At 60.3% G+C, this 22,068-nt stretch overlaps 2 protein-coding genes across 5 annotated transcripts in view; one reads left to right on the forward strand and one right to left on the reverse strand.

Moving 5' to 3' along the window:
• The first annotated feature begins 3,586 nt into the window (after nt 1-3,586).
• LOC138824861 (cilia- and flagella-associated protein 100-like) lies at nt 3,587-20,285 on the forward strand. 4 transcript variants are annotated; one of them, XM_070019257.1, is made up of 17 exons: nt 3,606-3,661; nt 4,641-4,699; nt 8,904-8,981; nt 10,184-10,272; nt 11,576-11,768; nt 12,323-12,390; nt 12,496-12,659; nt 12,902-12,982; nt 13,282-13,457; nt 14,144-14,191; nt 14,277-14,388; nt 15,197-15,245; nt 15,798-15,949; nt 16,778-16,913; nt 18,282-18,487; nt 19,089-19,182; nt 19,844-20,285. In XM_070019257.1, exons 2-17 carry the CDS (start codon nt 4,654-4,656, stop codon nt 19,958-19,960), a joined length of 1,809 nt encoding a protein of 602 aa, XP_069875358.1. In that variant the 5' UTR covers nt 3,606-3,661; nt 4,641-4,653; the 3' UTR covers nt 19,961-20,285. The 4 variants fall into 4 exon arrangements, with proteins under 4 accessions (XP_069875362.1, XP_069875358.1, XP_069875361.1 ...); XM_070019260.1 differs by having other exon boundaries at nt 3,621-3,648; XM_070019259.1 differs by lacking the exon at nt 3,606-3,661 and adding an exon at nt 3,759-4,337.
• The window catches only part of LOC138824858 (zinc finger protein ZXDC-like), a 36,625-nt gene continuing 34,828 nt past the window's right edge, over nt 20,272-22,068 (reverse strand). The window contains exon 10 of the mRNA XM_070019254.1: nt 20,272-21,474. Coding sequence (XP_069875355.1) covers nt 21,394-21,474 — 81 coding nt within the window. The 3' untranslated portion in view covers nt 20,272-21,393. The remainder of the gene's footprint in view (nt 21,475-22,068) is intronic.

Genomic DNA, 22,068 nt, shown 5'->3' on the forward strand with positions numbered 1-22,068 from the left:
TGCTGGGAAGGAAGGGCTGCAGGGGAAGAACCCGGGGGCTCTGGGCAGTGAGGGGCAGGAAAGGTGGTCCCAGGCTGGCAGGTGTGGGACAGGACCTCAGGGCAGGCTCTGCTCTGGGGAGAGGGCAGTCAGGCAGCCCTGATGTGGGTACTTAGGATAAAGGCAGAGCCTGTGTGCCAGCTCCTCAGCTGATGAGGAAAGTCAGGCTGAGAATGACACACACCACAGGCTTTTCTTCACTGGCATCTGCGCGGAGGCCTGAAGGATGGGAGGACCCCGCCAGGCCCAGGGTCACAAGAGCATACTGGCCTCCAGCCCAGCATGTGCAAATGTCCCGAGAGGAGGCCAGCCTGTCTGAGGTGGTGCCACGGCAAGCAGGAACCCGAGGCCAGCAGGTAGGGGCGCAGGGTTCGCTGCAGCCCAGGCAGGAAAGTCTGCCACCTGCTGTGGACCTGGACCCTTACATTGCTCACATCATGCCTCTCAGAGATGCTGGAGTTGGCTCTTCCCAGTTCAAAGACAACCCCAGTGTGAGCCTGTGGCCCAGCTCAAGGATGCCAGGGGCGGCCCTGGCCCACGGAGGGCATGGTGGCTCCACGCACACAGGCTCCCTCCCTAAACAATTCACAGTCTCCAGGCCAGACACCAAAGCCAGCTCCCTCCACCAAGCCTCAAGGCCACAGCCGTGACCTTTTCCCTGGAGATGCTACGCACCAACGTGAGTTCAACTTTTATTAGCACACACCAATTGTATGATGAGTGGTGCACTTGCTATTCCCATGCGTGAATATACTCTAATCGTGTTTAACCCCTTGTATTGTTCTTTCCTATCCCATCCCTAACCACCCACCCCTTATTGTGCCAGTACTGGGGCTTGAACGCAGGGCCTGAGCACTGTCACCTAGCTTTGTCAACTAAGGCTGGAACTCTACCACTTGGGCCATGGCTCCATTTCTGACTTTTTGGTAGTTAATGTCCATCCAATAAGCATGTCACAGACTTTCCTGCCTGTGCTCGCTTTGAACCTCAATCCTCAGACCTCCACTTCCTGGGAAATTAGGATTACAGAGGTGAGCCTGGCTTTCCCACCCTTTTAAATTTTTCCTGCAACTGTTAAGTCCATTTCATCTTGCATACAGTGTTCTTCAGTCACACTCTTTCCCCCTCTCCCTGCCCTCTCCTACTTGGCCACTGGGGTAAGCCGGTTTTCTTAGGCTCTGGCTTCTGTGTGTGAGAGAGCATGCTGAGCTCGCTTGCTTCCACTGAACTTACTTCTCTCACCGTGATGGCCTCCAGCCCAAGCCGTTTTCCTACAGTATGGTGCGTGTATGCTGTATTTTCTTTATCCATTCATTGGAGGACGGGCAGCCTCGGCTTGGCTGTCATTAACACTGCTGCAATAAATGTGCTGTGCAGGTTCTACTGTGTGCTGACTTGCTCATTGCTGTTTCTGGTGAGTGGGGTGGGTGGTCCGGGAGGTGAACAACGATCCCAGAGCTTTGGCATCTCCAACAAAGAAATAAATGGACACACACACACACACAAATGTGAAGTGGTAAAGCAAGGGAAGGAGGGGGCGAGCGAGTGAGCAGGTGGTGAAGGAAATGTGGGCTGGAGTGTGGTTAAGGGGAGTTCGGCTTTCCTTCCCTATGGCTAACCTGCCTCAGGTTCCTTGGATGAGCCCATTCTTTAAACACAAGTGATTGTAACACACACTTGGTTTTTGCTTAGCTCCATTCCCCATACTCATCCCAGGGGACTGGTGTGGGTACCAGGCCCTGCCCTGCCCTCTCCGCCCTGCTCACCTTGCTGGCTCCTCCAGCAGCCACTACTCTGCCCCTCCAGCACCCTGGTGAGGTGCCTTACTCCCTGGTGCCAAGGGGAGCAAGGGCAGGGCAAGGGTGATGAGTCCTAATCCCACGGCGTACCTGCAGCCCCATGGCAGCTCCTGCTGCTCCCGCAGTGCTGGGAATCACGGGGTCCCTGTGCAGAGGACCCCAACGCCACGGTCTTCCCGCTGGTCTCCTCTCACCCCTCTCCTTCCTCAAGGCCAGGGCCTCTGCAGCCGCCGGGCTGGGGCCTTCGTCGGGCCAGGCCTGGCTGGGCCTTGCTTCCGTGCCTCTGGACACTCACTGCAGCAGCACACGGCTCTCACGCAGCGCTGGGCACTTGGCCACTGCCGGAGAGGCCAGAGCCTCTGGGGCCTTGAAAAGCAGCAGCTCAGAAGTCAGATGAGATCTGCAGCTTCCGGGCTGGCGGGCGGAGGTCTGCGGTCCCAGGCTAGTGGGAGGGGGTCTGCGGGCCCCGGGCGGGGGGTCTGCGGGCCCCGGGCTGGTGGGAAGGGGTGTGCGGGCCCCAGGCTGGTGGGAAGGGGTGTGCGGGCCCCGGGCTGGTGGGAGGGGGTGTGCGGGCCCCGGCTAGTGGGAGGGGGTGTGCGGGCCCCGGCTAGTGGGAGGGGGTGTGCGGGCCCCAGGCTAGTGGGAGGGGGTGTGGGGGCACCGGGCTGGTGGGAAGGGGTGTGCGGGCTCCGGATTCCGGGCGGGGGTCTGCGGGCCCCGGGCGGGGGGTCTGCGGGCCCCAGGCCGGGGTGTGCGGGCTCCAGCCAGCAGGGCGGGTCTGCAGTGCAGGTCTCCTCGTTCCACGGGCCACGCCTGGAGTGTGGCCTGCTTCAGGTCCCGGCCTGGGACGCTCCGCCCGCGTGACGCCGGCGTGACGCTTGACGTCCTCCATCCCCGCGGCTCCCGCCCGCCTCGCCCTTCCCGTCCACTGGGCACGTTCCCCGCCCCACCCCCGCCCCGCACACCGCGTGCGCCGCGGCGTCAGCCCCGCTCAAGCGGTGGAGCGCGGATCTGGAGCACAAAAGCTCGGGACTGTGCTCAGGCCCTGAGTTCGAGGCACGCGCGCGCACAGACAGACAGAAACACACACACTCCCCAGCTTGACCCCTGGACTGCAGGGTGCCGCACCATCCCGCCTGGCTAGGCTACTTTTTATTCTTGCTCCCATCGCCCTGGGGACGTCGGTCAGAGCGGAACCCCGCGAACCCCGCGAACCCCCGCGGGCCGCCCCGCCCGCGCTCGCCTCCGCACGGGGCGGTGCGCAGCATTAGCTTTGGAGGCACGGCTGGAGGAAAAGCGTCCGAGACGGTAAAACGGGCGGCAGGGCACCGCACCGGGCACGCCGGCGAGGCGGGCACGCGCGTGCGCCGGCCGCGTCTGCCCTGCGGGTCCGGCGCCAGCACCCACGCGCCCCATCCACGCGGGCCGGGGCCGGGAACGCGGGGTCCGGGCCGCTCGGCCCGGGCTGGCGCTCTGCCGCTCGAGCCACAGCCCCGCTCCCGTCGTTGTTGGTGCCCAGCGGGAGACTTTCCCGCGCGGGCCCAGGTCCCGGCCCGCGGACCCCAGCCCGGGCGGCCGGCGCGGCTCCGCTCCGCACGTGTTGCGCCCGCGCGCCGGAGCCGGGGTCGGAGCCCGGGGCCGGGCCGCGGAGACCCCGCCCGCCGCGTCTCCGGCCCCGCGCGCGCCGCGCCCCGTCCCGCCCACGCCCCGCCCCGAGGCCCGCGGCGTCACAGAGCGGTTGCCCGGGCGACGCAAACGCAGACGTGCGGAGCGGAGCACTGAGCGGCGGCGCGGAGGCTTCGGAGCCTGGGTGCGGGCGGCCGGTGGGTGCGCGCGGGGCCGGGTGTGCGGTGCGCGCGGGGCGGGGGGCGGGGCGCGAGGCCGAGGCGACCGCCGGGGCCCCCGTCGAGGCTCCGCCCCTGCGTCCTCCCCTGGTCCACATCGCCGGCCCCCTGCGCGCCCAGCCCCGTGTCCCCCGGGCCCGCGCCGGGCCGCGCCGGGCGCCTGGGCTGCTCTCCTAGGGGCTGTCCCCTGTCCCCGGAGGGAGGCGGGGAGGCCCGGCGACGGGGCGGAGGGGCCCGGCGGCCTCGCGGCCTGCGCCCGCGGGGAGAGCGCGCACCGTCCCGCGCCTCCGCGGAAATGACCGTCCAGCCTGCCGCTGAGGAGGCCCCGCTCCGCGGCCTTGATGGCCCGAGACTCCTGAGCCGGGCCCGCGCCGGTCATCCCAGCTGCTCAGGAGGCTGAGATCTGAGGATCAGGGCTCAAAGCCAGCCCTGAGACTGGAAGTGGCGCTGTGGCTCAAGGGGTAGAGCGCCAGCCTTGAGCAGACAAGGCCAGGGACAGCGCCCAGGCCCTGATTTCAAGCCCCAGGACTGGCATAAAAACAAGCCAGCGAACCCGCGTACCCCTCTGTCTGGAGCTTATTAGGCTCTGGGAAATCCACAATAAACCGATTTTTGTGCCGTGATAACCCTGTGGTGGTGACTGCAGAGAAGCGAGGTGCGGGACAGGGGGGGGAGGGGAGGCCTCTGCAGAGGACTGTTGGGCCGGGTCTGAGTGGGAAGAGCCCCCACGGGGGGGGGGGGACAGTTTCATGGCTGAGGAAGCTGCAAGCACAAAGGCTCCGAAGCAGATCAAAGCTGGTGCCAGGGGAGAGTGTGCGTCAGAATGGGGGACACGGAGCACATGGTGAAGCCCTGGGCAGGGGCGAGGGGCTGGGGGCCATGCGGACCCCTCAAGCGCCGTGTCCCTCCCGAGGCCAGAACCTCCTTCAACAATGCCAAGTTTCCCATCAACCCACAGGGCCTCGGCCAAGATGTCCAAGATACTGTCTGAAGTGCTCAAAAACTTGGCCCCCAACAGTAAGTGTGGGCTTGGGGGAAGATGGGCTCTCGGGGGTTCAGGCCAGAGACAGAGAGGAGAGACTCACCCCAGGAGGTTCTAAGTCTGCAGCCGGGCAGGTAGGCCCCCGTTCCCTAGATGTGAACTCCCTCAGGAGTTTCTTGGCCCACTCTAGGCTGGAAGGCTGAAGCAATAGGAGTGGGTGGTCTCCCAGTTCTGGGGGGCTGGAAGCTAAAGAGCAAGGTGTGGGCAGGTGGAGCCTCCTGAGGCTCAGGGGGCAGGCTGTGCGTGCGCGCTCCTGTGTTCCGGCCGCTGGCATCTCTGTGTGCCTCCTCAGGGCCCTGTGGTGTGGCCTGTGTGGGCATCTTGAGTTCAGCCCCCTGGTGATGTCGGGTCAGGGCCCATTCCACAACAACCTCGGCTTTGGCGGCCACATCTGCAATGATCTACGTTCCAGGTTCTATGGTACTGAAGCCTCAGGATTGGGGGGCGGGGGGACAGTTCTGACTGTAGCAGGCCATGAAGAAGCGTGCCCCTCCCTGCTCTCCACCAGCCACGGCTGCCCGGCTGGCTGCGGGACCGTGGCGGCTGCCCTGGCCTCTGAACCCACTGGCTCTCCACAAGGCCCCTCTCTAGCCCAGTGACACGCTCGCTGCCCGGCACTCATGGTGGATGGCTCTGGGGCTCTGGGAAGGGCGTCTGCGCAGTGCTATCTGTGTGCTCACCACTCTTTTTTTTTTTTTTTTAATTTTTTTTTATTGTAAAGATACTATACAGAGGGTTACAGTTACATGAGTGAGGTAATGAGTACACTTCCACTTTGTCTTGAACATTGTTACCCCCTCCATTGTTTTCCCCCTACCATCCCCTCCCTCCCTCCCTTCCCCAAGGTTCTTTTTTTTTTTGATTGTGATTAAGTGATTACTTAATTTCCGGAAATTCACAGTATTGTGGAATAATGATGCTCATTTAAAGTCACAAGTTCATTCTAACTTTCCTGGAGCAAATTGTCTATCACAGTCTGTAATATATAACGGTGCTCATATGTTATATACCATATATGTGATCAGCAGCATGGGGATATTTAGTAGTGGTTCAACCAGATGAGTGGGAGTTCTTTGTTTCTTAAGTCCTATTAGTTTTGTCATATCACCTAACATTTTGGATTCATCATCCACTTATCAGGGAGACCATGTACTGTTTGTCTCTTCGTTCTTGGCTTACCTCGCTCAACATGATTCCTTCTAGCTCCATCCATTTCCCTGCAAATGCCATTATTTTGTCATTTCTAATGGCTGCATAATATTCCATTGTGTATAGATACCACAATTTTTGGATCCATTCATCTGTGGTGGGGCATCTAGGTTGTTTCCATATCCTAGCTATTGCGAACAGTGCTGCAATAAACATGGAGGTGCACGTGTCCTTGTGTATTGGTTCCTGTTGTTCAGGGTAGATGCCTAGAAGTGGTATGACTGGGTCGTAAGGGAGGTCAATCTTTAGCTTTCTAAGGACCCTCCAGACTGCTTTCCAAAGTGGTTGTATGAGTGTACATTCCCACCAGCAGTGTAATAGCGTTCCTCGTTCTCTACATCCCCTCCAGCATTTGTCGTTGGCTGATTTGTGGATGTGGGACATTCTGACTGGGGTAAGGTGGTATCTCAGGGTTGTCTTTATTTGCATTTCCTTCACCACCAGGGATGATGAACATTTCCTCATGTGTTTCTTTGCCATTTTTATTTCTTCATTTGAGAAGTCCCTCTTTAGTTCCCTTGCCCATTTAGTAATTGGTTTGTTGGGTTTGGGAGGGATTAGTTTCTTGAGTTCCCTGTATATACAGGATGTTAACCCCTTGTCTGATATATTGCTGGTAAATATTTTTTCCCAATTAGTTGGTTGTCTTTCTAGCTTGGTTGCGATAGCTTTATCTGTGCAGAAGCTTTTTATTTTAAGGTAGTCCCATTTGTCGAGTCTCTCTCCAATTTGTTGTGACCCTGGGACTCTGTTCAGGAAGTTCCTTCCTGTGCCTATTAGTTCAAGTGTCTCTCCTACTCTGTCCTGCAGTAGTTTCAGAGATTCAGGTTTAATGTTAAGGTCTTTAATCCATTTTGAGTTGATGTTGGTGCATGGTGATAGGCTGGGGTCCACTTTTAGTTTTCTGCATGTGGCTGCCCAGTTTTCCCAGCACCAGCGGTTGAAGAGGCTGTGTTTCTTCCATTGTATGTCTTTGGCTCCTTTGTCGAATATCAGCTGGCTGTAGGCCTGTGGATTTATTTGTGGATCTTCTATTCTGTTCCATTGGTCTTCGGGTCTGTTTTTGTGCCAGTACCATGCTGTCTTTGTTATTATAGCTCTGTAGTAGAGTTTGAAGTTCGGCATGGATAGTCCTCCCATATTGTCTTTATCCCCTAGAATTGTTTTGGCTATTCTAGGTCTTTTGTTGTTCCATATGAATTTTTGGACTGTTTTCTGTATTTCAGTGATGTACGTCATTGGGATTTTAATAGGAATTGCGTTGAATTTGTATATTAGTTTTGGAAGTATTACCATCTTTATTAAGTCGGCCTATCCAGGAGCATGGGAGGTCTTTCCATTTCCTAGTGTCTTCTGCAATTTCTTTCTTTAACTTTTTATAGTTCTCATTAAATAGTTCTTTTACATCTTTGGTTAGGTTAATTCCTAAATATTTTATTTTTCGGGAGGTTATTGTGAATGGGGTTGCTCCCTTTATTTCCCTCCCTTCCTGTACATTATCAGTGTATAGGAAGGCAACTGATTTTTGGCTCACCACTCTTTTGCTTTTAAATTTGAACTTAATTTGTTTTTGACATAGAAAGAAGTCCGTAGTTCAGAAGGTTCATCTTCAGCCCCTCTGTGAAGACTTAGCCCCACCCTGCCCCTTGGGGACACCTTGGAGGTGGCCAGTGCCCCCCATCCCTCCGCTGCTGGAGAGTTGACTGTCCACATACATTAAAGAGGGCAGAAGCTGGTGCAGTGACTCTCACCTATAATCCTAGCTACCTGCTCAAAAGGCTGAGAGCTAAGGATCATGGAAAGTCCATGAGGTTCTTGTTTTCAATTAACCACCAGTGGTAGAGCACCAGCCTTGAGCGAAAAAGCTAAACAAGAGCACAGGGATCTGGGTTCAAGCCCCAGTACACACACACACACACACACACACACACACACACACACACACACACACACACACACACACACACACACACACACACACACACACACACACACAGAGCAGAGATTTCCACAGGACAGCTGTAACCCCAGTGCCACCTCCAGCAGAGCGGCAAGGGCAGGAGCGGCAGGGGCAGGAGCGGCAGGGGCAGCAGCGGCAGGGGCAGGAGCGGCAGGGGCAGGAGCGGCAGGGGCAGGAGCGGCAGGGGCAGGGCAGAAGGCAGTAAAGGGAGGCCGGCACCGGGCCGGTGTCTGGCTGGAAAGAGGGCAAAGCAGAGAGAGGCTGCAGGGTGCCAGGGATGAGATGTTTGCTGGGGCAGCCTGGTGCAGGGCCAGGACAGGGAGATGGCGTGGGAAGACCCGCCGCGCCTGTCACGGGGACTTGCTTCCAGAAAGAAGCGAGGGAGTGATCCACGGAGCAGCTGGAAAGCTTGAAAACTGCAAAATGCTGAAAACAAAATCTCACCCCGCCCAGCCGCAGCGCCGGCGCAGGGTGCTCACACGCAGAAGGCGCAGGGTGCTCACGCGCAGATGCACTGTAAAAAAACAACACTTTTTTTTTTTTTTGGCCAGTTCTGGGGCTTGAACTCAGGGCCTGGGCTCTGTCCCTGAGCTGCTTTAGTTCAAGGCTAGCGCTCTACCACTTGAGCCAAAATGCCACGTCTGGCTCTTTTTTTTTTTTTCTGAGTAATTTATTGGAGATAAGAGTCTCATGGACTGTCCTGCCCAGGCTGGCTTTGAATCCTGATCCTCAGATCTCAGCCTCCTGAGTAGCTGGGATTACGGGTGTGGGCCACTGTGCCGGGCTAACCACCAAAACTTTAAAATAGGGTAAGACGCATCTAAGGCGGACTCAATCATCGTCCTAGCAGTGTAAGTGTGTAGCTCTTATGTGCAGGGAGCATTCTGGTCCACCCAGACCCGACAGCTTCTGCACCTTTGGGCAGCAGGTGTTGGGGAAGAACACAAAGGCGCTGGAGCCCGGTGTCCGCCCGGTGCCACGTGAGTCATTGACTTTCTGTGTCTCCCCAGGGGCCACCGTCCAGGACATCATGAACAATTTTTCAGTCACTGAAGTACCACAGGACAAAGAGACCAAGATGGCCAAAGGTCAGACACAGGGGGGGGGGAGCCAGGCCCTTCCCTCTGCCCCAGATGCCCCTGGCCTCAGGCTGCACCGCCAACAGAAGACAGCAGGTGCATCAGGAACACAGCATAGGATTTATTTTTCCCTCTGGCTCCCAGGGTCTCACAACTTCATGGACTCATAAAGTGACCAGGCCGGGAGTCTTTCCTGCTCCACCTGAAAGCCCGGGGCTTTTAACTACAAGGCTGTCTCATAGTTACACAAAGGCTGCTGCCGCTCCATCTGCTTCTAGGCAGGGAGAAAGAAACAATGAAAATACAAAACTGCCCTCTTGCTAACTCCATCCTTCGGGGAAAGGGTTCTTACCCAAAGCCCCATCCTGCAAATTCTGTCCTCGTCCACTAGCCAAAACACAATGGGTATTAAAACCAGCCTTGAGCTGAAGAGCTCAGGGACAGCTCCCAGGCCCAGAGTTCAGGCCCCACAACCGACAAAAAAAAAAAAACACCAAAAAAACCCAAAAACCAAAAACCAGGCATATTACTGCCACCATGGGAAGATGGGCAGCCAGCTGCCGAGCGCCGCGCCCGCCCCCTCCATCCCTCCCCAGCCCCCAGGTCTTCACAGAGCACTGACTTCCTGCAAGATAGAGCGCTGTGCAACACAGAGTAAGCTTCTACTGTGCTGTCCTGTTCTGCCCTGCCCTGGGCTCCCAGGCCAGGCTCCCTACACACACCTGCCGTTTCCTCTTTTTAAGCTTATGTGTGTGCACATGCATGCACACGTGCACCAGTATTGAACTCAGAGCCTCACAGCTCTCACTTGGCTATTTTGTTCAAGGTTGGTGCGCTACCACTTGGTTCACAGCTCTACTTCCAGTGTTTTGATGGTTGATTGGCATTAAGAGTCTCACAGCCTCTCCTACCTAGGCTGGCTTTGAACTTCCATCTTTAGAACTTAGCTTCCTGAGTAGCTAGGATGACAGGCACAAGCTGGCGATTTCTCAAAACTTTCAATGCAGCTTGTGATCTCTACACGAGAGCCTGTACCACGTCACAGTGTGGGAACACCACCCCTGCTTAAACCACAGTGCTAGAGGAGCTTTGCGTTGACCTGAGGCACAGCCTGGTCCAGGAAGACATTTCTCCTTGGGGGCCCGGAGGGCTGCGGGTCGGGTCAGAGACAGAGCCACTGCCTCATGTGCAGCGCCCCTCTCCCTCCCCAGAGCACAGTGCCAGCGAAAATCCTTTCCACTTGTCCGAAGATACGGATTTCTTTGTGCTCAGAGAAAAGGAGAAGAGAAAGGCCATTTTGGTGAGTGTCTGGTCCCTCTGTGGACCCTCTCTGCTGCTCTGTCTCAGGTCCTCCTTCTCCCAGATCAACCATGGCTGTTCCTTCCCCTCCTTCTCCCAGATCAATCATGGCTGTTCCCCCCCCCCCACTCTCCCTGCCTCTCATTCCAGAACCGCCCCTGGCAGAGCCAGGTGGCCAGGGCTGCCTATCATCCTCCACAGCAAAGCCAGGCCACCCCTGTCTCTCCAAAGGCAGGGCTTCTAGCCTGGAGCCAGCCCACAAACAACACAGCTCCACTCCCCCCCATCAGAAGCCCGATGTCCGGCTGGGAAGGTGGCTCAGTGGTAGAGCGCTTGCCTTGCATGCCTGAGGCCCTGGGTTTGATTCCTCAGTACCACATAAGCAGAAAAAAAAGCCGGAAATGGCGCTGTGGCTCAAGTGGTAAAGTGTTAGCCTTGAGCTGAAGAGTTGAGGGACATCGCCGAGGCCCAGAGTTCAGGCCCCACAACCGGACCCAAAAACAAACAAAAAACAACAACAAAAAACAAAACAGAAGCCCGATGTCCCGCAGACGTCCACAGCCCCCAGGAGGGGGCACCTGTGGTTGCCCTCACCCAGGTCCAGGGAGGACCAGAGACCCCAGGGGGCACCGCAGACCCAGGGGGCCGCCCAGCCTTCCCCGTGGCCCTTCCCTGCACCCAGTGCAGGCCCCGCCCGCCGGGCTGCCTCTCCTTTCCCCCAGAAGTCCAGCGCAGCAGCCTGCCTCACCCGGTTCTGGAGCGGCGTCTTGCCGGCTCTGTGACTCGAGTCCTCCAGTGCGGCGGGGTTGGGCTGGGTTGGGCTGTTGGCAGCAGCGGGCTTTGCAGCGGGAGGCAGAGGGTGGCTGGCTCTGCCCAAATCACAGACGCGGGAAGGCCTGGCGGGGAGGTGCCATGCACTGTGCCGTCAGTGGGGACAGCTGGTCACCTGTGGCCTACCAGCTGGCCAACAGCAGCAGCCGAGAGCAGAGCAACCTCGGGCTTTCTGGGTTCTTTGAGAAACCCAGAAGGTTCCAGTGCCCTGGGCCCGCCATGGTTCAGCACAGCAGAGTGGCCCCCAGCTAAGCGAGAGCTTGGCTCGCAGGGCTGGTCTTTCAGCCGGGGCTGCTCCGCGTGCGTCCCGGGTCTGTCTATGCTGCTGCCCCTCCTGGTCTCCCGGGGCTCTTGGCTCAACCAGGGGCAGCTGTGCTCTCAGGGTGGGGTTAGGAAGTGGGGGGCGTGGCATGTGCCCTTGCTGCCCCCATGCAGCAGATGCAGGGTAGCACGGGCCCCTCTGTCGTCCGCAGGAGCGGGAGCAGAAGAAGAATCTGCGGGTGCATCAGAAGATGACCTACTCTTCCAAGTTGCTGGCCCGGCACGGCAGCCTCCGCCGAGAGCTGCAGATGGAGGAGGACACCGACGACCAGGAGCTGATCTCCGAGGCGGAGTGGCTGCGCTCCATCAAGGACAACACAGCCTGGAAGCTCGCCATGACCCAAGGTGCCGGCGCCGTGGCCCACGGGTCCGGGAAGCCCCGCGAGTTCGGCAGAGGCTGGCGCCCTTCGGGGCCGGCCCCCATATACCTGGCGGAGCCGGGCACGGTGGGCTGCAGACTAACTGCTCAGTTCACGTGGTTGGCACCCTGAGTGGGAGGCGGCAGGTAGCAAACAGGCAGCCCAGGGCTGGGGGGCGGCGCCGGCAGAGCACTGCTGGCAGCAGGGGCCATCCCAGCACTGCAAAAAAAAAAAAAAAAAAAAGTCAATAGGTGAAGGCGGGAGGGCTCTGGAACAGATCCTGCGGCTCCCCAGGGTCCTGGTGGAGGGGAGCAGGCCAGGGGCCACAGGGTTCTCCACAGCTCTTCAGAGGCATAGGGCAAGAGAGGGGGGTTCAGACACAGCCTGCGCCCTCGCGTCCCCCCCGCAACCCCAGGGGGAGTTCTAGCACCTGGGGTTCCACACTTCGCAATGTGGGCGTGGCAATGCGTGGTGTCACAAGCGCTGTTCTCAGGAGCGGCCTGGGACTGCGCATTCACTGCCTCGCCACTCTCCATGCAGAAAAGAAAGTGGAGCCCGATAGGATGAACAGCTACATCCAACAGAAGCGAGAGATGTTCCTCATCCAGGTAGGCTGCCCTCCTCTCTCCCCCCCACCCCCCACCCCCGGCCCGGGGGCCTCCCACCGCGCCCGGCCCGGCCAGCCGCAGAGACCTGCTCTGTGCTGGCCTCAGTACAACCTAGAAATGAAGCGGAATGAGATGCAGCGGCTGGAGATGCTGGCCGCGAGGGAGGAAGGCAGGCTGAAGAAGGCTGAGAAATCTCTGGAGAAGGACGCCTCCTTGTTTGATGAGTTCCTCAAGGAGAATGATCGCAGCTCCGTGCAGGCCATGCGTGTGTGAGCCTGCGCCCTGCCCCGCGCTACCCCGTCCCCCTGGGCCTGTGGGCCTGAGCCTCTCAGCATTCCCCACCGTGGGCCTGAGACACCTTCCCGCCTGCCCTGCCACCCGCACCCAGCCCAACCCAGCCTCGGCTGGACGTGAGGTTCCAGCCCTGCTCGGAGCCTGGCCTCCCATTCAGGGCAAGGCCAGTGTGTGGAGGCTGCCTGAGATCATCCTCCCGACCCCCACCCCTCCCCAGAGCTGAGAAGGAGACCAAAGCGAAGATGGAGAAGATCGTGGAGATCCGGGACATCACCACTCAGATCATGAATATCAAGAGGTGCGGGCAGAGCCCCAGCTGTGGCTGTCCTCCTCACCCATAACCGGGCAGAGCGCATAAACCTCCCAGGGGCCCCAAACCTCCAGGGGGCTGCCACGGGCTGTAGGGGCTGAGTAGCGTGGCCCAGGAGACGGCAGGCACCGCCCATAGCAGCGCAGCCCACAGGCCCAGAGGGCAGGGCCCCTGGCACCGACGCCTGGACTGCAAGGCAGATGCCCTTCCTGGCTCTAGGGGATGGGCGGGCCATCTGGAGGTCACGGTGGATGGGCCTTGACCTCCTGCCCCCTCCCTGGGCCCAGCGAAATCTCCAAATTCGAAGACTCACTACAGCGCTGCAAGTTGTATAAGGACTTCCTGTACAAGCTGTCGCCTGAGGAGTGGCAGGAGGCGCACAGCAGGAAGCAGCTGGCTTTCAAAAGGGCCAAGGAGATGGCTGCAGCCCCCAAACCCAGCACATCCACAGTGGAGGACAAAGGTAGTGAACGTTATGCCGTCCCCAGGGTGGGCTCTGCCAGTGGCATAGAGCGACCCTGGCCCAGGGCAGGGCCCTTCCGACAAGCAGCCTCCCCGCTTCCCCGAAGGCTGCCCGGAAACCAGACTCCCAATTCAAGCCAAGGGCTTGCCTTCCAAGGACCAACCTCCCTCCCTCCCTCCCTCCCTCCCTCTCTCCTTCCTTTCCTCCCTTCCTCCTTCCTTTCCCCCCTTCCCTCCTTCCCCCCTTCCTTCCCTCCCTCCCTCCCTCCCTCCCTCTTTCCTTCCCTTCCTTCCTCCTGGCTTTCCTCTTTCTTCCTCTCTCCCTTCCTTCTTCCCTCCTTCCTTCCCTCCCTCCCTCTCTCCTTCCTTTCCTCCCTCCCTCTCTCCTTCCTTTCCTCCCTCCCTCTCTCCTTCCTTTCCTCCCTCCCTCTCTCCTTCCTTTCCTCCCTCCCTCTCTCCTTCCTTTCCTCCCTCCCTCTCTCCTTCCTTTCCTCCCTTCCCTCCCTCCTTCCTTTCCTCTCTCCCTCCCTCTTTCCTTCCCTCCCTCCCTCCTGGCTTTCTTCTTTCTTCCTCTCTCCCTTCCTTCTTCCCTCCTTCCTTTCTTTCCTCCTTCCCTTCCCCTGAGGTGGGGCAGTCACATGAGGCCAGGAGCCCAGGCTGCCCCGCTCCTTCCTTCATTTCCTCTAGGGTTAGGACCAGGAATCAAGAGCAAGGCTGCTTCCCAATTGTCCAAAGGTAGGTGGCTGGCCAGCGCCGGACCCCCCCCCCCGCAGGGCCCGCGCCGACCCCTGACCCCTGACCCCTGCCGCCGCTTCGTTAGAGCCCCCGGCCGGGAAGAAGTCGGTCAAGCTTGCGGGCGCGGAGCCAGCCGTGCGCAGCAGCAGCCATCTGCAGCAGCCCAGCCACACCAGCGAGCTCGCCGTCATGCAAGTGTGAGCCGCCGGGGCCTGCGGGGCCGGGACCACAGCCCGGGCAGCGGGGCCGGGAGGGGCCGGGAGGCGCCCGAGACGAGGGCGCTGAGCTTCCACCCGGAGGGACGGCGACGGGGGCAGGAGAAGAACAGCCGCCGGGTGCCAGTCTCAGGGCCGTCCCGGGTGTCTCAGGGCCGTCCCCGGCCGTCCCAGGCCGCTCATCTGACTGTGGGAGGGGCTGGCCGGGCCGGGGGAGGGGCTGGCCGGGCCGGGGGAGGGGCGGCCTGGGCCGGGGGAGGGGCGCACAGAGCCGGGGGAGGGGCGCGCCGGGCCGGGGGAGGGGCGCGCCGGGCCGGGGGAGGGGCGCACAGGGCCGGGGGAGGGGCGCACAGGGCCGGGGGAGGGGATGGCCGGGCCGGGAGAGGGGCTGGCCGGGCCGGGGGAGGGGCTGGCCGGGCCGGGGGAGGGGCTGGCCGGGCCGGGAGAGGGGCTGGCCGGGCCGGGGGAGGGGCTGGCAGGGCCGGGGGAGGGGCGCGCCGGGCCGGGGGAGGGGCGCGCCGGGCCGGGGGAGGGGCTGGCAGGGCCGGGGGAGGGGCGCACAGGGCCGGGGGAGGGGCTGGCCGGGCCGGGGGAGGGGCGCACAGGGCCGGGGGAGGGGATGGCCGGGCCGGGGGAGGGGCTGGCAGGGCCGGGGGAGGGGATGGCCGGGCCGGGGGAGGGGCGCGCAGAGCCGGGGGAGGGGCGGCGCAAGAGAGTGGGGTGGAGAAGCTGTCTTCTAGCTGGAGTGAGTCCTCGGACCGTGCGGACGCCCCCCGCCGTCCCTCCGCAGGTCCAGCTCTGTGCTACCTATTCAAGACGACGCGGACAGTGACGCGGAGGTCTGTGGCTGGGACGTCCTACTCCCTCCGCCACGCCCCGGCCCCCGGCCCAGGGGCCCTGTCTTCCCCCCAACAACGCCCTGTTGGCCCAGCCCCAGCCCCCGGGCCACACCCCTGCCAGCTCCGCCACCAACCCAGACCCAGGAAATCCCTCCCACCTCCCCTCGCCAGCCTCCGGCCCACCAGACAAGCCCCGCCCCACAAAGCCCCGCCCACCAGATGAGCTACCGCCCCTCAAGCCACGCCCACAAATGCCCCGCCCACCAGACACGCCACCGCCCCACAAAGCCCCGCCCACCAGACGAGCTACCGCCCCCTCAAACCACGCCCACGAATGCCCCGCCCACCAGACACGCCACCGCCCCACAAAGCCCCGCCCACCAGACCAGCTATCGCCCCCTCAAACCACGCCCACAAATGCCCCGCCCACCAGACACGCCACCGCCCCACAAAGCCCTGCCCACCAGACGAACCACGCCCACAAGGACCCAGCTAGGTCCCGCCTTGCCCAGGTAAGCCCGCCCACCCAGGCAGGCCCCGCCCCTCCCGCAGGACTTGGAGCTGTACTTCACAGACCCGCAGCAGCTCCTGGATATCTTCGCCGATCTGGAGGAGCAGAACCTGTCCCTGATCCAGAATACGCAGGAGATGGAGGAGACCCTGGAAGATCTGACGCGCAGCCTGAAATCCACACAGAACCGCATGTAGGTCGCACGCTGGACGTGTCCCCCCAGCAGGGCCTGCCACCTGCTCCCACGGCCTCCAGGTGGGGGCCTGGCCGTGAGCTCCGTGTGTCCCCTCGAGGGGGCCGGGAGCAGGGCCTTGGTGCTGACCCCACTCCGGAGCCGCCTGCTGCCAGGAGGCCGCATTTCTGGTCAGTCCTCCCGGGCCTCTGCAGTGGACTCCGGGGAGCGCTGGGGTCCCGGGGCGGGTTCGAGGCCACAGACCTTGTCCATGGCTCATGGCAGGGCTCTCTGGCAGGCTGGCCTGGAAGAAGTGTCCACTGCCCTTGGCCTGGCTGCCAGGAGAGCCACCCCAGCCTGCCGGGAGGAAGCACGCTGGACATCAGGGGCCCCAGCACCAGGAGCGCCTGCGAGGCTGGGCTCTCAAGATTACCGTCCCCTCCCAGTCACTCCAAGGGGCTCCTCAAGCTGGTGTGGGCTGGTCCAGAGAATTGCCCTGCTTCCTAAACACTGGTGCACACTCTTCTAAGTCTGGGCCAAAGGCCCGTAAGGATTAGGCAAGGCCCCATCTTTTTCAAGCTTACATCAACAGCCAGACACAACAAACAGGCCCACCCACCATTTCACCTGTCGGCATCGATAGAGGCTAGGTAGAGGGGAGAGTCACAGGAGAAGAGACCGAGGTAGCGGTGGGCAGCAGAGGAGCTGTCTCCTCCGCAGGCAGGTGGACACCGTGGAGCTGGTACCGTAGCCCTCAGGTCCAAGTCTGGATGGTGATCGGATGGGGAGGGTCGTGTGGGCCTCTAGGTGACCTGCACTCTGCTCCCCCGCGCTCCGCCCACCCCCCAGGGACAGGGAAGTGAAGCAGCTAAAGAACTGGATCACCACAATGATGAAGTCCATTGACAAGGAGGAAGAGATGGCTGGTGAACTGCAGTTCAAAGCCCGCGTCTTCCACTTTGGGGAGTATAAGGCTGATCAGCAGGTAGGCAGGTCCCAGTGTCCATGCTGCCTCCCTTTCCCCTGTCCTTCCCACCCCTTTGCTCTTCCTCCTACACCCTGGGTCCAGCAAGATGGCCCCAAGGCGCCGGAGAGGCCTGTCCTCAGGCCAGGTTGGGGGATGAGAGAATTCTGGGGGACCAGTAACTGGGCAGTAGGACGGGCCAGGGGTCCAGAACATTCCCAGCCTGACAGCATGCCTAGGGCCTGATTCATTTAAATCCACTCAACTCTTTTGTGAGTCATGGAGGTTTTTTTTCCTTTTCACTTTTTTCTTTTTTGCCAGTCCTGGGGCTTGAACTCAGGGCCTGGGCACAGTGCCTGAGCTTCTTTTGCTCAAGGCTAGCTCTCTACCTCTTGAGCCACAGTGCCACTTCTGGCTTTTTCTGTGTATGTGGTGCTGAGGAATAGAAGATAGGGCTTCCATAGGGCTTCGTGCATGCTAGGCAAGCACTCTACCACTAAGCCACATTCCCAGCCCCCAAAACTAAGCTTGGTTTTTTATTCTTGCCATTTATTTTTGCAGGCCCTTGTTTGCCAGGTAATCATCTATCATTTGAGCCATGCCTTTAGCTCTTTTTTTGCCTTTTTTTTTGGCCAGTCCTGGGGCTTGAGCTCAGGGTCTGGGCTTTGTCCCTGGGCCTCTCTGTGCTCAAGGCCAGCACTTCTACCACGTGAACCACTTGTAGCTTGGAGAGCTTTAACTTAGGACCTGGGCACTGCCCTTGACCTCTTTTGCTCAAGGCTAGCGCTCTACCACTTTGGGCCTTAGCTTCACTTCTGGTTTTCTGGTGGTTAATTGCAGATAAGAGTCTCACAGACTTTCCTGCTCAAGCTGGGCTGGCTTTGAACTGTGATCCTCAGATCTCAGCCTCCTGAGTAGTTAGGATTACAGGCATTGTACCACTGGTGCCCAGCTCAAATGCACTCAACTCTAGATTCATCTCAGTATTGCCAGGAGCATTCTGTGTGCCGGGCTCTGAGGCAGGGCAGGGAAGGTGGGAGTAGCGGGCAGGCTGGCCCTGTGGCTCACATACAAGCACACATATGGTAGCAGCTGTCCACTGTTTTGAAAAGGTCAGAACAGGCCCAGGGAAGGGAGGCCACGCAGGATCTGGTCCTGCAGGGAGTCCTGCCAGTGCAGGGCTCCTGGGGCAGGGGACTAGGCCTCCCTGCTCACCAAAGCATCTGGGGAAGGGGCTGGGGCAGGAGGTGAGCCTGGCGTCTGTGTTTCTATGAATACTGATACTCATGGCACTGAGCACCAGCATGGCTGCTCCATCCTAGAGACTCCCTGGTGCTGGTGGGCTGTACAGGGAGGGGCTCAGGCCTGTAGCTCCCTGCCTCCCTGCAGGACAAGCTGCTGGAGAGCCTGAACCAGAAGGTGCAGAACGTGTACAAGAACTGCGTGGGCCCGCAGCAGGAGACCAGCCTGAGCACGGTGCAGATGCTCACTGTGGTAGAACACCTGCTAGACGACCTGCTGGAGAACCTGGAGCGTGTGCCGCAAGCCAAGATCGAGCAGGCTGGGAAGGCCAAGGAGAGGGAGCGGCGTCAGAGGTGCGGGCAGGCCCCGCCCGCCCGGGCCCCGGCCTTCACACAGACCAGCTGTGCTGGAGCTGGCCAGGGTGGCGGGGGACTGGGGTGGGGAACAGGGGTAAAGGCAGGGTGGGGTCTGAGAAGGGAGAGTTAGTGGGAGAAGGGGCAGGCAGGCACCAGCTCGCTGCCAGAACACCTGCGTGGGTGTGGGCAGGCTGACCTGGACCAGGTAGGGGAGGGCCTGGCCTCCCGGCTTGTGCGCTGCTGCCTTATTCTCACCCACTGCACGTGCCATGTCCTCTGCTCACAGAGCCCCTGCTCACAGCAGGCAAAAGGTTTTGGTGAGTAGAAGCTGCTACAGGAAGGAAGTAGGGCCACAGGTGCCCTCCATCATGGGTGGTTCATGGACCGGGAGCTCATGACTCAGGTGGGGTCGCTGTGACTTCCACAAGCCCCCAGGCCAGGCCTGCCTTCCGTCCTTGGATCAGTGCTGGGCTGTGGGCTGTGGTCCCGGCTGGAAGGAGCCTTTGCCAGTGTGGGAGGGCACGGCCAGACTGTCCCAGTGGAGGAGGGGCGTGGTTGCTGCTAGGCCCCAGCCCTGCCAGCCGCCTCTTATACCCAGGCTGCGGGAAGAGAAGGCCAGGATGCAGATGCTTCTGCAAGAGGAGCGGATGAAGCGGGCGCGGGCGCGGGCGCAGGCTCAGATCAAGAAGAAGGTGTGCAGGGGTCTCGGGGTTCCCCCATCTGAGTGCTCAGGACCTCCCTGCCGGTGGCATCATGGAGGCAGGAGGCTGGTCCCAGCGTGCTCTGTGCCCCGACCTGCTGTCCCCTGGGGCTGCCTCCTCCCCCAGGATTCATCTCCACTGCCCAGGCCTCTCCATTGCGGGCGGGCAACACAGCGCACAGAGCTGGCACCAAGAGCGCAGAGCCTGGGGTCCCACTGTCCCTTCCCGCTCCAGCCACACCCCAGGCCACGCTCACTGCCGAACCCCTGTTGGGTCCCAAGGCCTTCCCTGGGGACGGGTGGAGGTAGCCATCTTACTTTTGGCTTTGGCCACGGCAGGCCTGGTCCCTGGGGCGGGCAGGAGGCGGGCATGGCTTTCTGCGAAGCGCACCAGGGCAGGTGTACTGTGGCTCTGCCCAGCTGCAGGAACGGGCCCACGGCTAGCCTGGCACCGCCGTGAGCCTGGCATGCACAGGTCCCCTCAGAGCGCGCTCCCTGGGGCGGCCTTGGTGCCTGCTTCTGGGCAGCAGCCCTCGGCTGGCAGGCGGCCCGCGGCGCGCTGTCCGGGCTCAGGCCCACTCCCCACACCTGAGGGCAGGGCGTGTGCGAGCATCTGCCTGCGTGTGCAGCTGCGCCGCCCACTTCCTCTGCAGAGAGGCCGGAAGCTGGTGCGCCGCTCCCAACCCCCGGCGGCAGCGAAGGTGCAGGAGGAGTCGGAGCACCTGGAGGTGGACAAGGACAAGGAGGAGCTGCTGTTCTTCTTCACTTAGTCCCACGGGCCACGCTGGCGTGAAGGCTCGGGTGGCGGCTGTGGATGGAGAGGCAAGGAAGGCTCTGAGGACCCCGACTCCATACTCAGGGTTCCTAGGGCGTGTCCACACTCACATGAAATAAACTCTTCTCAGTGGAGTCGTGTGGCCTGGTCAAGGCAGCAGCGCTGCCCCTGCGCCTGGGCGTCAGGCATGAGGGAAGCGCTCGGCCTGGCTCTCACTGGGAGGCCCCACGGCCCCGTGGCCCCTTCCATCCGCAAGACAGAAGCTAGGGCAAGCAGGGTGCCTGGAGCCACACACAGTCCCTGATGTGAAGCCAATACAAAACACTTTTATTGATTTGCACTAGGAGCCGCAGCGGAGCGCCTGGCCATGTGGTGGGGGACACGGTGGGGGGGGAGCTGTGGGAGGAGGGGCTTGCGGTGAGATGGGGTCCTGGAGCAGGTGACTGGTAATGACTCCCCACGAGGGAGCAGGCCCCCCGGGAACCGGCCCAGCCACAGCAGAGACCTGTGGAAAGGCCTCTTCCTAATGACACGTGAAGTTGCTGGGTGGCGGCCATGGAACCTCAGGGAGGAGGGAGGAGACTCAGACGTGACATCTTCCCCAAACGCAACACACAGAAACAGGCAGAGTAAGAAGGATTCCAGGTCTGAGGACCGAAACAGCATCCGAACACACACACCAAAAGGCACGAGGCGAAGAGGCTTCTGAGCTACCCTGTGTCCAGTCCAGTGCCAAATAAATACCAACTCGTCTTCCTCCTCAAGACAGGACGTTACTCTAAAAAGACACACGGACATAGTCTATGCACATCTTCAACCTCAACTACAAAAAGCACTCGACAGTCCTACACATAATTTAGAAAAATCAGAACACCGCTTTATAAACACTGCCAAATGACTAACAACCTCCAAACACGGCATTTAGAAAAATTACAAGTTTTAACTCCTCCCATCCCAAACTGGGAGCTGCCCTTCTGGTCTAGGAAGAAGGCCCCTGGCCGACGGGCACCGGGACCCCACTCATATTCCCCCAGGCTGCCCAGCTAGAACATGTGCCAGAACTAAACCAACACAGACACCATCCAGGCTGCCCACGCTCTCAGAAAAGGAGACGGAACTTGTAGAACACAGGCACAACGCTGTGACCCAGGACCTGGGAGACTGGGGGACGAGGAGTTGTACATGAGCAGGGAGCCAGAGCTCTACGCCTTGCAGAAGCCTAATTAACACAAGTGCTACCAGATCCAAGAGGCCCAGGCGGGCGTCAGTGCCGATGCTGGGGGCCGCCCCCGCCTTAAAGGCGATTTCCAAGAAAAATGCAGACTTGGCTGATGAAATGGAAGGAAAGGGTTTTGATAAACAAGTTAGGCTGGAGTTCTGAGCAGGGATGAGGAAGGTGGTCTCGGGCTGGTCAGTCAGCGGCTGTGGTCACTGAAGGTCCTGCAGGTTGATGGTGCTTCCGGGCACGTATGGGGGCCCGGTGCTGCCCATGGGTGCTGGAAGGGCCTCCTGCAAAACCAAGCAGAGAGTGAAAAGATGGAGGGAGGAAGGGAAGGGAGAGGGAGGAGGGGAGGAGAAAGAAAACAGAGGCTTGGCCTGGAGTCTCAGCCGCAGCGTTGAGGACCGAGGAGCCAGCGGCATCACGGCAGCTGCGGTTTCGGGGTGAGCACCATGCAGGAGCTGGGCACGGAGTCCATGGCTGCAGTCCTAGTGACTCAGGAGGCTGAGATCGGAGAATTACCGTTTGACACTAGCCAGGGCAGAAAAGTCTGTGAGACTCTTTCTCTCCAATGACAGAAGTGGAACTGTGGCTCAACTGACATAGTGCCAGCCTTGAGCAAAAAAGCCAAGTGACACACAAGGGCCGGCACAGAAACACATTCTTCCATCTTCTTTTATCGGCAGGACTGGGAATTTGGACACTCAGCCTTGTGCTATCACTAGGCAAGTGCTCTGCCGACTTAGCCGTGTCTCTAGCCTTTTTCCTCCTTTGTTTTCAGCTTTCATTCCTTGAAGGAAAACTATCAAATATTAAAGAAAAATGACAAAACGTCCTCAGTATTGTACAAGTTTTTCTAGACGTTTCCTCGGTCTTGGCGCTTG

The sequence above is a fragment of the Dipodomys merriami genome, unplaced genomic scaffold (assembly GCF_024711535.1).
Source record: "Dipodomys merriami isolate MVZ:Mamm:240054 unplaced genomic scaffold, mDipMer1.0.p SCAF_13, whole genome shotgun sequence".
NCBI classification, from domain to species: Eukaryota; Metazoa; Chordata; class Mammalia; order Rodentia; family Heteromyidae; genus Dipodomys; species Dipodomys merriami.

Coding starts and splice junctions, on each gene's coding strand:
- LOC138824861 (XM_070019257.1), top strand. CDS start 4,654: ATGTCCAAGATACTGTCTGAAGTGCTCAAAAACTTGGCCCCCAACA. Junction 12,660..12,901: donor TCCGTGCAGGCCATGCGTGT/GTGAGCCTGCGC, acceptor ACCCCTCCCCAG/AGCTGAGAAGGAGACCAAAG. Junction 15,950..16,777: donor AAATCCACACAGAACCGCAT/GTAGGTCGCACG, acceptor CCCACCCCCCAG/GGACAGGGAAGTGAAGCAGC.